General features: G+C 40.4%; 1 protein-coding gene across 2 annotated transcripts in view; it reads right to left on the bottom strand.

Moving 5' to 3' along the window:
- LOC124169613 (4-aminobutyrate aminotransferase, mitochondrial) overlaps positions 1-18,170 on the bottom strand; it is a 48,428-nt gene that overhangs the window by 15,011 nt on the left and 15,247 nt on the right. For both annotated transcript variants that reach the window (XM_046548253.1, XM_046548252.1), the window contains 2 exons: positions 7,419-7,591; positions 4,473-4,610 (listed from right to left, as the gene is read on the bottom strand). In XM_046548253.1, the coding sequence (XP_046404209.1) occupies positions 4,473-4,610; positions 7,419-7,591 (311 nt within the window). The remainder of the gene's footprint in view (positions 1-4,472; positions 4,611-7,418; positions 7,592-18,170) is intronic.

Below are 18,170 nucleotides of genomic sequence, written 5' to 3'. Positions count from 1 at the left end.
CACCAGAGTGCACGTCGAGAGCGGCTAAGAGCGGCGCCACAAGACCAACCTTCAACTTCGGGTATTCCGGTATGCTGTCTGTCATCTAACAAGATAAATAATATAAATGATAGTGTACATGTTTACTTTAGTATTAACTGCTTGTCTCCATAGGTTAAGGCAGGATCTGGAACTGCTTCGAGCACTTTTGCAAGCCGTCAGCACCGGGGAAAGTGCATCAAGCGTGTTTCGAATGCGCTGCCAGCGTCGCCTCGCAAGAGGAAGGAGCTCATCGTTGAGATCGCTCGGATTAATGGTCTCGTGGTCAAGAACGCCCCTGCCCCCATCCAGCCGGTTCGTCGGGCAGCCAGAGTATCCACAGTGGTTCGGAAAGCTGTCGACGAATTTTATAATAGTGACACTATATCATTCCAGTGTCCAGGGAAGAGAGACTGTCGGAAAGTACAGGTAGATGGGGTCGCAATACTTGTACAATGTTTGCCAGGCTGCGGCCACCGAATGTCTTGCTAAGAAAGGACACTCCCCATTATGTATGCACATGCATTGTTCATGAAAATATTCGTTTCTTGTTACTTGCATTACACCAGAAAGGCTTGCCAATTCATACAGAGTTTAGACAGTTCATTAGCCAGGTCGTTTGTGACCAGACATCTAGTGAATGCATGCAGTCAGGATGTGAGCATTGTCCAGGGCTCGCGTTTATTGAAATGCCCGACTACGTGGCAAATGATACCTGCGAATGGAACCGGTGGGAGGCTAGTGAAAACAAATGGGTAAATTTGAATGCTAAAAAAGGAACAGTCCTTGAGTGTTTTCAAATGCTGACTGAAAGTTTACCGTTTTTCTAGAGCCATACATATGTGAAGCGTCAGCAGAGTGAGTCTTTTAAACGTGCAAGGGAGAACATTGCGGCCAAACAGGTAGTAGCTCAGGTTGACTTTGCGAGCAAATATGAGTGTCAGCATCAGAATGAGATTCAGAGTGCGCACTGGGGTCATAAAAAGGTGCCCATATTCACAGCTGTATTATGGTACAAAACGGATCCAAACGGACCCCTTGAAATAAAATCTTATGCTATGGCATGTGATAACACGGATCAGGACAAGTACCATGTTCACTGTGCATTAAAATTTCTACTAAGAGAGGCAATGGTGGTTAAACCTGACATGGAAGAGTTGATAATTTACTCGGATGGCTCTTCAAGCCAGTTTAAAAATAAATATACTCTGTGTAACATTACATATTTGTCCAAAATATTCGGAATTTCCATTAAATGGAATTTTTTTAATCATATCATGGCAAAGGTGCTGTTGACGCAGTTGGGGGCAAAGCCAAAAACATGGCTTGGGTAGCTTCTAAGTCGGGTTCTATTCTAATGAATGCCGCTAATTTTGTGCAAGTGTGCAGTAAAACCAGCAACAAAATAAAATTTGCAGAGATCCCTGTGTACGAAATTTCTGCCACCAAAATAATGCTGGACCAACAGTGGCATGATATTAAAACCATAAGGAACACTCTCTCTATTCATCATGTTGAGGTTGTTGCTGTAAACGTTATCAAGGTGTCTCCTTTGACATTAGATAACAGTGCCAGGCGTACTCACCGTTTTAAGTGAGAATCTAAAAATCGAAAAACTTACTGGAAAAAATGGATAATAATCATAATCATAATCATAATCATAATCAAATATGTGTTTATATCCCTATAATAATATGTGTTTTTATATTAATTTTTTCCAAAAAATGTATGTACTTTGTAATGATTATTCCATGGAAAATAAAAATTTTCAAGCATTAAATCACAAGTGTCAGTCAGTGACAATTCCTGCCAGTCAGTGACACTCCGTTTTTATGACCAAAGTGAGGAAACCATTACTTACACAAAGTCACGATTTTCCATACGTTTGGGCAACACTTAAAACTAGTTTATGTATTTCGTGGATTTTCTTTATCTTGCATAATTTCAGAGCAATGCGAAGAAATGTGACAACGTCACAAAACGGAGTTTCATTTTTGTCAGTCAGTGACGGCGACTTAGAAGTTTAAAATCTCCGGTTCTACTGGGGTTAGAGGGTGGTACCAAAGCCAATGTACGCTTTCACTAACCTACTTTTGGCAGAATCCTCCAGAAATATCCCAAATTTATTTGTATTAAGTCAAAGGGGAAATATATGAACAAAAACCGGGTGTGACGGTCAGTCAGTGACGGGTAGAAACGCTCATAAAGCCACATATTACCAGCATTTTACCACAAATGTTAGATAAGAGTAATAATTACCGTATAAGCACGTGTAAGAGGCGCACCTTTTTTCCCAGAAATTGCAGCCGAAAATGAGGTTGCGCCTCTTACACAAACTTCTTATCTTCCCCCCTCCCCTTCACCAGTCCCAAGTCTAAGGGGAACTGAGTATCCTTGGTTTTCAGTGTGAGTCAGTCATCTGTAATCCTAGGTAAAAAACAAGCGGTAGGCAGGGGAGTTTCCCCCTTAGTGACGTATTTTTAAAATGCTTCTGTTTGCTTTTCTTGTAAGCATCGCGCCGTCACGTCGGTACCCCGGAGGTGAACATGGAAAAGATCGCGCGGGGGTTTTTCGCTCCGGAGGGCGCGCTAAATTTACTGCCACGAGTGGGCATCCCGCGGCATTTATACTGCATATAGTAATCGGTTATCAAACGTAGAGAAACGCGAGTTTTTGGAAGACATACCTGGTCAATAGTCAATATCTGTCTTGCCGAGTGATTTCCATTACGCTGAGGACCTGATTTTCCAAAAATCATCTTCAGACGCTAATATGAGGATTATTGCAACTGAAAATTATATTGGTGTCAAAACCTGCGCTTTAAAAAATTCGAACGAGTGTGTTCATTGTTGGACTAAATTGTGGATGGAAGAAATCAGAAATGCTTATAAGTGAAGAGCGCGGAAGGAGAGATCCAGGGGAAGGAGCGCGCTCCCTCCCCTCCGTATTTCAAGCTACGAGGCTATGAGCGAAGGAGCACGGGAAGAACACGTCCGATCTTGCATGCGACGTCGTTGCCTTCAAAGCGAAGGGGCAGCAATGTGATATACGCAGTTTGCGTTGCCTAAAGTTTCCAGTCCGTCTTGTCTTGTTTGAATGCGCTTATGCTACGCTTGTTTCTTCCGAAATTGTCCTGTTTGCACTATTTTGAATATTAGTAGCCTTGTTGTAACTATAAATCTTTGTGTCAAACAATTAGAGCTTAAAAAACTCAAATTCTGTCTGATATGCGTCGCGTTAGATCTTTCTTTTTTTTGAACCTCGTGCGTGTCATACAATTATTGAAAGCTATCGAGATATCTTCGGGCTCAGTAGATGACTCACCTAGCATTTGGCCTCCATAAAATGGGAGATCGATCAAGGTCAGTTGGTGAGACGGGGTAGGGATGAAACACGTTGCCATTGTTCCCCTGTAACTTGATGTTTTCCTATTTTCCTGTGGGGTCTCGGAAAGGAAAAAAAAAACGGCAGAGGGATTGGCTGATGGAGGGCCGAGTGTGGTTCCGTTAAATCTACGACGTGGTTATTATCCCACGGCGCTGAGATTGTTGTCCAAGCTCTTGGGAAGGTTTATGCTATGTGCCTGTCGTGTTTTGCCTTAAAATTTTCCACTGCTGCAATTCTATTGCAATACTCTTGCGAGAGCATTTAAACAAAATTCTTCGTGAATAGGACAAGCATCTTAGAGCAACGGCGTATGCGAAGAGAGGATCGGAACTCTTTCTACTCCCTCTTATGCCGCTATTATCGCCGCAGTTATCAAAATTTCCTCTTTTAATTAATATTGAAAGAGGAAAGTTCGATAACTGTCGAAATTCCAGGCGTACGTCTGCAACACCGCGCTATAGTATTAAAAAAATGCCGCAAATTTTTTTTCTTCGTAGCTCCGATGCTCAAAATAGGGGTGCACCTCTTACACGTGTGCGCCTCTTACACACTTTTATACGGTAATACTTTTCCATGCAGTCTGGAAATAGTTATATGATTAAATTTTGCCTCACAACTTTTGCTACAGCACAGCCATGGCAAGCACTCCCCACCAAATGTATCTCTATGGCTATGGCAAATGTTACATATGCAATTTGTTGTCACTTACAAAAAACATGGATACCATGTGTCTCGCTGCAATTGCAATTACATAGATTTTTATAATTAACAATACATTAAAGATCTCTTAAGGACATATTTTAAATTTAGCACTTTTGACTGACACAGATTTTTCAGATGCAGTTTCCATGCCAATACTCCATTATTGAAACATAATTTCAAAAGTTGACAGCACATGCAAAACAAATTCAAGTGGGGCTGGGTGGAATCTCACTGAATTTCCTCCTCCCCCATAATTGAACAAAAGTTTTTATTATTGAACAAGGTGTGATTTTCATTTGACTCTTTATGTAAATGCCTTGAAAATTACACTTGACTTTGGAGCATATCACATAATGAATTCTCACCTTCTTAGCAATGGCTTGCAGCCTCTGAAAGAATTCTGGCGACGCATGGTGATCACCTCCTTCCGACTGGATCGGCTCCACCACAATGCCTGCCACTGGCATCTTCTTATTCTTCCAGTCTTCCATCAGTGACTCAACCTTCATAAAAAAGACAAATTACACCACCATCAATCAGAAAAGTAGTGGAACTTTACAACAATGACAAAATAAATTAAACTTTTATAAGAGTGAACATGCTTCACTGCACTGCAGCATCATTAGCCAGGGGAGGGATCAAGGGGGATTGAACCCCCCCCCCGAAATGAAAAAAATAAATAGATACTTTATGCTCACTTGGTGCTCACAGGATGATATTATATAGCGGCGCAGGGACATCTAGTAGTCCAATGCGACTCAATGCGAATGCGAATGAAGTCAATAATTATCTAAGCGAATTTGTAGGTGCAGTGTGTGTAGTTATAGTGCAGAGTGTGAAATAATAGTGCTGTGAATTAGTAGAGAGGTGAGTGACTTATGAGCCTCCTGAGGGACCGCAGAAATGACATCGACACCGAGGAGTTAATTCATTTGGTCGCTGCAAAAAAAAAGCTAGAAGTCTAAATTCAATTTTATAATAATATTTTTATATTTTCCTGTAAGGGTTTATAATAAATATGTATATTTAACCGTACACGCTATTTTATTTATTGTAAGGGTGTCGCTTGCGGTCTCATGCCAGCTCGGTTTCGCTCTCGGGGTAATGGAAGAATCGCAGAGTCACGTTCGAGTGATGGGTCTAGCATCCGAAACTCGGTGCAACCTCTCGCGTGGGATCCATCCTCGTGCATGACTCTGACACCCTACTCCGATTAACAACTTGGAACTTGCTCTCGCGTGGGAATTGGTCTCCGCGTATTCCTCCAACACTTAATGCCGTAACACGTTGCAGTATCTTGGCGTAGGAAGGCGTATGATGTGCATGATCATGCTGCCTTTTCCGGCCAATAGGAAGACGCCGAGAGGGTCACGAGACGGACGCGACACAGGAGGAAGCCTCTTGGAGGGAATAGACACGAGGAGTCTTACGCTGTATCTCGGAGGGGGAGTTTGTACCTTGCTCTGACAATTAAACGTGTGGAACCAGACTTGTCATCTTATTCTGCCTTCTACGAACCTGGCCCTTCCTATGAGCTTAGTGCTTACATTATTTTATAAAAATAATTTTATGTTTCTCTGCTACATATTCCATAAACCCCCCCCGAAAATATTTTCTGGCTACGGCCTTGAGCATCATCAGGACTGAATAAATACAGTGAAACTCTGACTAAAGGACGGTGTTCAATTCCTTGGCTTATACATTCTCATAAGGATAGACACTCTAAAATACGTACTCTCCCACTTATGGACACTTTATAGGACTCTTTTTGCAAACACTATTGCCATAGGTTTTCAGACCAATTTCTTAAAAATTGTTTCGTAAATTTAAGGATTTCATGCAATTGGCTTAAATTCCTCCACTATAATACTTGCTTAGGTAATATTAAGCGTGTAAATGAGGTTTTCTTTAGGTCACCTCCGACTTACAGACACTTTTTATTTATTCCCAACTTCCCCACCAACAGCAGATAGAGGCCTTTACAATGCAGGAATTAACAAAGCACGACACAAACACTCATGCCCTGAATAGGGACCACCTACGCAGGTGGGGTTCGAACCTGCAACCTACCGTTTGGCAGGCGAGGACTTTGGCCCAACGCCACCAAGGTCGGCAACTTCTCACTTACGGACACATTTCAAAGGACCATTAGTGTCTGCAAAAGAGAGGTTTCACTGTATAGCTAACTTTGTTGTGAGGGTTTGTTCTGGAATATCTGTGGTAGGTCAATGAGCAAGGTATGGAAAGGAACAATGGTCACCAATTTCTCCATGTTTCCGGTGCAACCGCGTCGGAAACGTGGAGAAATTGGAACCAGAACACCACAGAAACCTACGTAGTCACAATGGTCACCAATAAATGGCAAACACACTTGGCTATTAGATACTGGAAAATAAAAACTTCACAATGTTGATTACAAAAGGAACAAAAATTGGTATAAGAAATCAGAGTGAAGATCCAGTCTGCAATAAAGATGGTGAATAATTTTGTTAAATATAACATTTTCAGAAAAAAATTAAAACTTCATTGATTCAAATGCACTTTCAATGGTGGAAGAGGAAATAAGATATGAAGGCCAACGACAGATGATTGGGCAGATGTGCAACGACAGATGATTGGAAAGGAAGCTATGGAAAGTGTAGCGCACGGTAACTATGTTGAAAAATCGAGTTTGAATATAATCAGACTCTCCAGAGGAGCGACTTCCAAAAGTGAATATTCATCAAAAGAGGGCACAGCAAGTAAACTTTCATCCAAAACATGCCACCTTGCTCAGATGCACTAAAGTGGACACAGGAAGTGCGCTCTTAGAGCATTACAGCAGAAGCTTCAGAGTTGGGTCCTGAATGCTCCACTCTAAAATAGCTACAGTGAGCACTGAGATCTTCCTGAGTCTTTCACTAGCAATGATAGTGAATGGATCTATCTTGTGCTCTCTGCCTCCAAAGGTAGCCTTGGCTAACCTTGAAAGTTTTTCCCCATGCCGAGCAACCGTGCTGAGTGCTCCTTGGCCATTACACGTGATCAGAAAACAGAGATTTGCTGAACACGTTGGGAGGTATATCAACTGCCCTGTACTGCTCTCAGCGAGGCTGACTGACAACTTCTGTAGAACCTTAATCATACATGGAACTGCGTACCCCACACAGAAAGGAGCCATTCCAACTGTGGAGAAGAACCCAGTCAAATCCACGGGTGTGTGATGACTCTCTGATTGACATCACTTCCACTAAAATTAGAGCCTCACTTAAACAAAAACCTTTAATCCCTGAAATTGAAATTGGTGCCGGTGATCATTTGAATGTACAAACCTGCTCCAAACACCGATCATCTTCTTTCTTATTCTCTGCCGCATTTTCGTGGAGGGGATATTTGTAGAGTGGAAAGGGCGCAATGGGCCAATCAAAAGAGGGAACGTCCATCTTGTGAATCGGCTTGGAATGAGTCGTGGCCAAGGCACCAAACGTCCTCCCGTGGAAAGCCCCTGTCGGCAACAAATGAAAGGAGTTTTAGATAATGGCCGGAAATTCACCATTCGCAATCATTTCCCTCATGATGACCCAGGAGTTGAAATTTTGGAGGTCATTAAACACTCTGGTATGCAAAAGCAGCTCCTGAACATAATTTGCCCGTAAAGCACAACGTCATATTACACTAGACTCTTATTATTACGAAGTTAATGGGACCGAAAAACCAGAGGTTCGTAATAACGAAGTTCGTATGAACATTTCGTTTAGGAATAATTGCATAGAAAGTACTTGATCGAAATTTCTTGTCTCTTCAATCTCCCGTAGTTAAAGTTGCACTGCAGAATAGCCACAGCCATGCATAAAATATACGTGATTAAATCACGTGCTATATATGATTTTTCAATAGAAGAATGTGGTATGACACAATCGAGGGTCGATATCTTCCAGAATACAGTAAGTCCTCGATATACAAACAAGATGAGTTCCGAGAGCTTGTACATAAGTTAATAAACCTACACAAGCCATCGAAAAGTGCTGTTATCCTGAAGAATGCAACACTTCATTACAATTGCATGTTAACTCACGATTGTGACAACCTATCTAGCAGCATGAGTGACACAGCTGGAGCCGAAAAAATCGTGGTCCGCAGCAAGGAAGAACGAGTGGAACTCTGATCACGGAACAGTTCACGGCTTCACAAAGGATTACATGATACTTTGTTGAGATTATGCCCGAAGTGAATGTTCCTCTACACCGCACCTTGTCACATCAGCCAACTCCAAAAGCACCAAATTTGAAATTTCGGGAATGCTTGAAATTTTCGACTGTTTGTACCTCTGAGAGTTCATTAATCCAATGTTGGTCAAAAGAGGACTTCCTGTACGTCCAATTTACAAGCAGTAATGGGCAGGTCATCATGATTCCACAGAAATGAAGCTTATTATATGATGTTACGTACATACTGAAGTATCTCCTACTGAAGAAAGAACCATAATTGATGCCCTTAGGCCAAGTGCACGAGGAGAACTTAAACGTAGCACAATGATTATTAAGTAGCATAGTGTACATCCACCTAAATGCCATTCATTATTCAGGGAACTTCGTAATAATGCTCTTTTCGTAACCGCTGGGACCGGGACTGAGGTTCGTAATTTCATAATTCTTTTGCCATAGATTGGATGAGCCTTTTGTCGGGACCAATGATTTGCTTTGTAATAACGAGAACTTTGTAATAAGGTTGTTCGTATTAACGAGAGTCTACTCTTTTCTTATTTTGATTCATATTTTTTACGTACTGAAGCAAAGAAAAACACAGAAAATTTTCAGTCACGTTTCGTTCTTACTTAATAAACAGAAGCAAGGGATGGATATTTTGAAGTTCATAGCACTGCAACCTTAATTTTCCAATTCACCCCCATCTTTTAGAATCCAATGCAACATTCATCGACTCACCAAGCCACACAAAAATCATCCCAACCAACACACAAAGCATTTGGCATCCTGTTAACCCCTAATACATGTATAGACTCGTAGCATGAAGAATTGCTTTTTTAATAGCATAATACCTCAGAAAAGGCTTACATACAGCCATTGGTAAATAAAAATTTCCGCAAGTTATATTAACACTTTCTACTGTAATAATATTAATATTTGAATCCCCCAGATGGAAATAGCATTTTGTGACTCAACTGTATTCTAAGGTATGGCAAGAGCTACACATTGTGATAGTGAAGCTGTCTTTACTAATACAGTAAAACCTCTATGTAGTGTACCTCTTTACATTGTAAACCTCCATACTTCGTACCAACCCTCTGGTCCCGTCAGATTTACATGTAAATTTATAGGCAAACCTCTATATAGTGAACCTCTTTTATCTCGTAAAACCTCCATATATCGTACCAACAAGACAGCCCCGAGACAGCCTAACTACCTCCGCAAATCGTACCGAGACAACTAGAGACCATTAATGCAGCCGCGATTACCTAAATAGAATGACATTTTCAGCGATAAATGTTTCACGCTTATTTTTTCTTATACACCTTTAATAATTTTCACGTTAACCATTAGTTAGGGCATCCAACTATCCTAATCATATTAAGTGACGGTAAATGAAGACAGAACACAACGTTTTCTCTCGAATCATGGTCAAAATCGGGCGATAGCACTCGCTTTCTTTTACTGATGGCTTTATTTTCTTGTAAGTGCCTACATACTATGTTCAGTTAATAAAAGAGGCGACCAGCGCAGCATATAATCACTTGCTGACGGAAATATTTCAACTAACTTCACTCCCATCCAAGGAGACAGAATTACTCGACCGCATTGCTACTTGCGCTTCTAAAATGAAAATATTTCATGAATTTTCCGCGACTTGAAATAAATCAAATACAGTTTCGCAGTTATTTTATTCCCATATTTCCCGGTGTAGCACTTTCTTACTACCGCCTTGGTAATTTTTTCGATGCTTTCGTGAACGATCGTAGTTTAAAATTTATTGCACTTAGCGACAGTCATATGTCTTGCCAGCGTATTTATGCCGCGAAATCTGACATCGAGACTCCGGGACGTCAATTTCTAGCAATACTGAACGAACATCAATCCATGCGCGACAGTGTTAGGTGAAGGAGACAGCTAATTAGCTGATACGCGGTAGGGCAATGAAATTTTTTACCGTCGCCGCCGCATTCTGAAGTAGTTCGCCCAGCATTTTCACCGGGAAATCACATCCTTTCGCAGACCTAGCGTTTCTGTGTGCCCTTGACAGAGTTTTTCTTTGGAACGCTATGTGCATTTTATTTTGGAGAGAGGGAATTCAACAAAATTTTCAAAATTACGCTCAATTTTTTGTCTATTTTTTTGCAGTAGTCACGCGTTTATTTATTTTTTTTTTATCTTAAACAAGTCACATGTTATAAGAATGATAAATCAATTCTAAAAGATATAATAAGTAGTATTTTCAATTATTTGCAATAAAATATGAAAACTACTTAATTAATCATAGGCTGATGATGGATTCGAGAAATAAAAGAAGGCGACTGCTTGACATTACCCCATAATTAGCAATTTTCCTGGCCATCAACGAGGACAGGCAGAAGGCAGTGACCTTTGGAATACCATCATTCACCCTCATATCTATTTTAAACAACCGAGGAAAAACAGAAGAAACTGTATATCTAGGCTGCACAAATGAAGACACTCAGGCAGTTAAATACGAGGATGAAGAAATTATGTTCAGAAACATAAAACTATTGTTCTTTCCTCCGAACACTATTAGTAAATTACAACCCTTAGACCAGGGAATTATTTCTTAGGTCAAAAGGCATTAACGAAAACAGCAAGTGATTTATTTATAGTGAAAATGACATTAAAAAGTGCTCGTGGAATTGAAAACATTATTTCGAAAGAGTTTGAAAAAAAATTTAAGCAAACCCATTAACTAATTTATTTTCTAAAAAGGCCTCTTGAACAATTTACTTTTACCTTTGTGTAATCATTAAATTGTAAATATAAAATGGTGCCTACCACTAAAACCTCTCTACAGTGAACCTCCAAACATCAAATTGCCCAAATTTTGGTGCCCTCCATTACGATGTAAAGAGGTTTTACTGTAAATTGAAATGCTACTTATTGCTTCACAAAGATATTTTATTTCCCCAAAAACTGTTGTGTAGACTTTTGAGTTTCTAAAAGGGAAGAGTTCCATGATTATATTCATTTTTTACAGCCTTGAAATGGCATTTTGAAATCATTGAGAAAGGTTGAGCACACACTTTCATTCATAATATTTGGAAAAAGCAACTTTAAATTGTCATAAATGAGTTATTTTTGTTTTAGCCTGACGTTGTATGTACTGCCAAGTAATGCTTTAATGGCTGTTCTGTTATGGGACATATGCAGACATAGATCATTAAGACATAAGACAGAAGCCATAATAAATTGCTTGTCTCCAATGGGAGATGTAAGCCATAACAAAAAAATTAAAATTCTAGCTTCCCATGGAAACAGTTGAGTTTCAATAACATACCTGGAACTAGAGATTGTGTTTTCTTTTTTGCATTACATATTTAGAAATTTTCCAACATATTTCAAATTGTATTTTTCTGGAGTATAACTGGCTTTCATTCACCCTCTGAGTAACTCTATACAGTGGAACCTCGATTTATCGTTTTTCGGGGGGATGGATGAAAAAAACGATGAATGCAGGAATGTTTCTCCGGGTTGCCTATGTCCCAGGAAACGCTGGATGAAAAAAAAAAAAAAAAAAAAAAACGATGAATGCGGGAATGTTTGTCTGGGTTGCCCATGTCCCAGGAAACACTGGATTTTTGCGAATTATGACATTCATTAGTGGATTCAAAAAAGATTTTAGCTGATTACAGGAAAATTATTACTTTATCGAAACACTTTGGTCATATTGTTGATTCGGATTATATCTCTTTCAAATATCCTAAAGGAACACGCCGCCTTGCTAAAAAAGTTTCACTCCTCTCGGAATTTTCACTGTTATTTTACTGTAAAAATTCTTATCCATCAAATGCCATTTCAAGTACACGTATTTACGAGAGAAATGTGCGTGTTATGCCTCAAACAACTGATTTCGCCGTCGCAGTGATTGGTTATGAGATGGATCCAGAAGGCCAAAAATATTTTATTATTTGAAATGTTCCTTTCTTGCATTAAATTTTTAATATGATTGAGGCAATGTGGCGTTAATCGTCAGCGGCACGCCCACCTGATCCTCGGCTTCATCCCACTTCTTGTTTTCACCAGGGATCTCGCTCTACCCCCACCCCTGCCGTCATGTACTAGCGGACATACCGAGGCGTGCTGTAATACTCACGCATTTCTAGCCCGGATTCTTTTCTTCATCTTCAATTATTTTCAGTCCATCTTTTAAAGTTCTCACTTGTGTCTTCGGAAGGGCCATGGTCCGAAGACGAATAAGAATAAAACTAATAAAAATGAAACCGGACTCTATTGAACCCACACGGAAAACACTCGCCGGTTTTAAGTCAACCCACCCTGGAAAGTACGGAACCACTCGTACGAGGTGAAGTTCGGCACTAATGCTATCGCGTACGGCATAAGCAGAGCTTACTGCAGAGGGTGAAGCATGACCATATGACTGCGCAAATTTTTTATCCTATGGAGAAGGCAACTTACCCACTCATTTCTAACAATAAGTAGCGTAGCTCTAGATGAGCATATGAATTCAGATTGCTAGTAGGGAGAAACAAAATATCCTGAGAAGACATAGCTTCGTTAGCACCTCAGACAAGTGAGACTTGTAGCATAACTCGTAAATTGTAACCAGATGCCCTGTTTTCGAAAAAAATCCGAATCAACTGCCGTGAAGCTCACTATCAGCTGCGAGGATATCGATATTCGCTTTTCGCACCTTTTGGGCTAACCGGTGATTCATGCAGCAGTTGACCTCCAGGGGGTCTATTCTCTAACTCGAAGCTCCCGTCGTGGTAGCTTCGAACTAGCTACCAGAATTGGCTACCAACCTTATTCTCTAACAGGGAGTAGCTTTCTCAGACCGAGAATTTCTGGTAGCTTTCTCAGACCGGATATGGGGTATAAGAAATATTTCGTGCGAACTCAGATTTTACTCTTAGAACCAATGAAATCGCTCGTTTCATTTCGTAACCTGCGGGAAAATCATAATGTAGTCGTTCTCGGCTGACTTTTTCTTCTAGTTGAAATTAATGTGCTTTGTAAATTACGAAATGCTGAGTGCCTTCAGCTTTCATAATAATAGAAATACGAATAATAATAGAAATACGTAGAAATAATTATATTTGGCTAAGCGGCTTTTATATCAATTCAATAGTTTCGATCGATGCAGCAGTTTATGTCACGATTGATAATCATGTAGGCCATGTAAATATAATGAAGAGAAAATGTTAGTAAACTACCAACACATTAAACCAATGCTATCGCATTGTCGTTCTAATTCCCGAGAACTTTACACTCAGCGCTCCTTATGTTTTTGCCTGTTTGATGCAAAAATTTTGATGACCAACTGTTTCTGTGCTGGGATTGTTCCTTCTTGCACTCCGAGAGAACATCGCAATAACATGTGAATACGATAAGTGTATATTATTTCGGGGAATATCTTCAACAAAGTTAATGGGAAGGTGGAGAAAATTATGTTTGAAAGTTACGTCATTTCACTCAGATTGGCCTAAGCAATCATTTTAGGCTCACAATATGCTTCAAACGATATTTACACAAAACTCTACTGTCGTGCCGTTCTCACGACGGCTAAATTAATATTTAAATGGTTTTATGAATAAGTATTATATGCCAACCGCCAAGCTTGCACTATTGCAAGCGAGGGCGATTCATTAGAACTTGACCATCATTATGAAAAAACAACCTATTAAACGTAGTTCCTTCTCCCAATATTAAAGTCATATTATATTATTGTTTTTGTGATGACTTCCTCCGTGGGCTTCTGGAATATCCATGGCTACACTTTCTCAAAATTCAAAACAAATACACCAACTTAACTACCGGCACTGAAATTAAATGCGTATATACGGCCAAAGACACACAAATGAAAGCAGAATGATATCATGAACACATTTATTCATTGGAAGAGCAAAAAATTTATTAATAACTATCATGAAACACCTTACATTGCATTATAACACAATAATATATCCACCTCTCTCCGGTCTGCATCTATGTAACACTAAACTCTCTTCACACAATCACTTCACAACAAAGATCGTTGCTAATAATGCACGGTAAAGTTAATCATAAATGTATAAACACTTGCAAAAATAAGACATCCATCTCTGTGCAGTGGATACATTGGCATTGGTAATGATTTCAACGCATCAATATTGATGAAATATTTGTACCGTCACTACAACAGTCTCTCGCAACATCAATAATAATCACTGTTTTCGGGGTTTTTCTTCTCACTAGTAATGACTTCATGCAAAATAAGATTTCACGTGATACAAAATGATTGAAAGCAACATTTTTCTTCTCCAAATAATGAAATCAACTAGTTAAGGCGATCGATAGTTCACTCCGAAACATATGTGTTTAGTCACGAAATTTTTCACTCATGCCCACTACTTTGTTAAGAATACAATAATTGAAGGCTTCAAATAATTTACGCAGCATTCCCGACCTCATTAAAGAAAATAATTACGCAAAACAACAAAAATAGTCAACACTTTTCTTGTTTACCACTCAATCGCTAGCCGTGTCAAGGGGCGTAGTCCAGTACACGCTCCCAATGCTCCCGAGTGCTCCCGCTTCAGACGCTACAGATTCGTGGTCCACTTTCGCTCCTATCGCTCCCAGTGCTACCCTACTGGATCACGGCTGGAGCGATTGTAGCATTTGTTAGTCGTTTGTTTTACTAGTATCGTCTGCTCGGATATTAGATCGCCTGAATTAGGGATTGTTATAGCCCCTTGTACTTTACCTAGCTTGTTAGAGAGGTCAGTAATATAAATGACAAAAAGAATATGACCATGGGGTACACCACAAGAAACCTATTTAATATTAGATCTTCATTGGATACCATGATCGGGCACCACAGCAGACCGATCTTATCCTGAAGATTTTACCCACTGGTTTGCAAATCCTCTAACAACAAGGTGATAAACTTAAACTATAAAGAGCAGATCATATGATACATATGAAAGAAGATAAGACTGATTAAATACCTTGTGGCGCATCGTCCGCCACAATGTAGAGTTGGACCAGTGGATAAGTGTCCGCCTACTAATCGGACGGCGCGCGTTCGAGTCCTGGCGCCGGCCGGTATTTTTTCCTATATATTTTCAGGAATTCTAGAAGGTTCGAGGAAGATCCGGCGCGGCGTTCCAGAATATTCGCCGCATGTATATAAGCTAGCCATCTGGGCTACCCAGTTCAGTTCTGTATTGTCAAGTCACAATAAACGCCTCTCCGCAGATAACCGAAGTGTGTTATTTAGCGTAGCCATCGCTACAACCTTATTAGAGAAATTTCAATGAAACCAAAAATAAGCCTTAACTCACCTAAAAGCCTGCGTTTAAACGATATACACGTACAAGTTAATGCCTATTTGCGTGAATTATTTTTGTGGACCGAAACAGAACATGTAGATACGGATGTTTGAACCAAGCTAAAATAGGTTAAATTTGCCGATCATGCATTTGCACAAGTTGAGTGGTTACACGTGTAACCACTTAACGTGCAACAACGCAACCGTACGGTACATTTCGTGTTCTTTCTCGCGTTCATACATTTAGACTTGTGCGGATTTATGTAGGTGTAAAAAGGCCTTAAGTGGAGTGTCCTTTATACGATTTATCAATTGCACTCATGACATTGTATGACAGTCTCAAAAGCAGTCCTACACTTGAACCAATCTCGTCAACAACGAGCCTTAAGCATAAATGCAATGCGTGTCAACCTGGCCTTAAGAAAATTACATAAGTAAAATACAACCGAACATCAATAATTGATTAAACTTCAGTTGAAGATTAGAGGAAGATATCATCATTTAACAGAATACAATCTTCATGGGGAAAGCTTGAAGAAAATCTAGGTTGGCCGCCAAAAAGCAACAAACGGAATGCTTTAACTAGAAGTTCAATACCCTAACCTAAGAAGTCATATTCTATCTCAATTTCACGCAATATCAAGTTCAAATAACTAATAATTGATCTAAATAACAAATAAATCAATATAACTTACAAAATTAACATAATTCTTATGTAACGGACGGAATGCTTCGACCGGAAAGTTCACTCACTACATGTCTTATTAATTTCGAATAGCCATTTTCTATCTACCCTTCTCGCTAGCTCAAGCTTAAACCACTAATAATTAAATAATATTATATATAATTAATTATCACAACAACAAAGTTCATAAGATATCTTGGTCTTGCCGCTCAATTTCTTCCCCGATCTGGCCCGTGGCGACTCTGAATTCTGAAACCATTGAGTTACAGCCATTTGCCTCACCGTAATATCCCCCGAATAGTTCTTTAACCATTTGTTTTTAGCATTTACTATCCAGGCTCTCTTAGCGACTTCTTCCATCAACTCCAAATGGTCATATTATTGCCGGCCAGGTCCACAATTGTTATGAACACCATTTTCTTTTGCCTTCCTTCCCGTTCAAATTCGCGCTGAAAACCGGTTCGCTCCAGCCGCCCTACCTATTTCTTGGGAGCGTTTGTAGCGAGAGAGAAGCGAATATAGTGACGTCATGCGTGACGTACGAGAGCGCCACGGGAGCTTTTGTAGCTTCTACTGGACCACGCAAAGACTCGCTCCCAGTGCTTCGGAGCACTGGGAGCTTGTACTGGACTACGCCCAAGAAAGACTGATGGGATAGAACAAAAGATTAGCGACACGCGCCACTTGGTTCACGGCGGTTCCGGCGGTTCATAGGAATTCCCATGGCCCTATGGGAATTCCCTATGTATTTTGATGGTAGCTAGCTGAAGCGCGGGGTTCGAGGGCGCGCTTCGCGAAGCTACCGTGGTAGCTAGTTTGAAGCTATGGAAGTAGCTTCAAATCCCATAGAGAATAAGGGTTGGAGCCTAATACAGTAGACTCTCGTTAATACGAACAACGTTGTTACGAAGTTCTCGTTATTACGAAGCAAATCGATGGTCCCGTCGAAAAGGCCTATCCAAGCTATAGTAAAAGAAACGTTATTACAAAATTTTCGTTTTTACGAAATTACGAACCTAAGTCCCGGTCCCGGCGGTTACAATATGAACTTTATTACGAAGTTACACGCACAAGTCACGGCATTTAGGTGGATATTCACTACACTTAAGTTTTAATAATCGCGCCACGTTTAAGTTATTCTCGTGTACTATGCTTAAGAGCGTCAATTATGGTTCTTTATTCAGTTTACGCGGTACATCATATAACAGCCTTCATTCCTGTGAAGTCGTGGTGACCCACTCATAACCGTTAGTAAATTGGATGTACAGTCAATCCTCTTCCTATGCACATTCGATGTACGAATTTTCAGAGATACGAGCATTCGAAACTTTCAAATTTGGCGCCTTTCGATTTGGCCGATACTACGCGGTTTGGCGCTGTGAAACTCTCACTGTAATCACCATCTGAATAAGGTATCATTGAATCTGGTGTGAATTTAGGAACTGTTCAGCGTTTCGCCCGTTCTTCGTTACCGCGGGGAGACATTTTTTCGGCTCCGGATGCATCGCAGGCACCGATGGATAAGGTCGCCACAATCGTGAGTTAGCGCATACGTGTAATGCAGTGTTGCATCCCGCAGGATAACCGTACTCCTCGATAACTTACATGCAGTCCGGCTGGCGGCACAATAGGAGGGGTGGATAGTCCTGCGTCAGCACAGTTTAAAGCCAATCGCTGTCCCCCAAACGCACCTCACACCCTCGTCTAGTCATACAACGTTGTCAAATGCATTTTCGAGCACCGAAATAAGCCTGACCAACCAAAATAAGCCCATTCTTCGAATCACAAGAACAAGTAAGTATCCCTCTAGGTCCTTCACGCTCGTCGTCCCTTCCGGTTATTTTCTTCATGGAACACTTTGCAAGCGTTTCCCTTTCTTACCTGGCTC

The sequence above is a fragment of the Ischnura elegans genome, chromosome 12 (assembly GCF_921293095.1).
Source record: "Ischnura elegans chromosome 12, ioIscEleg1.1, whole genome shotgun sequence".
Classification (NCBI taxonomy): Eukaryota; Metazoa; Arthropoda; class Insecta; order Odonata; family Coenagrionidae; genus Ischnura; species Ischnura elegans.
The sequence above is the reverse complement of the archived record's forward strand: the minus strand, read 5'-3'. Positions and strand labels throughout refer to the sequence as shown.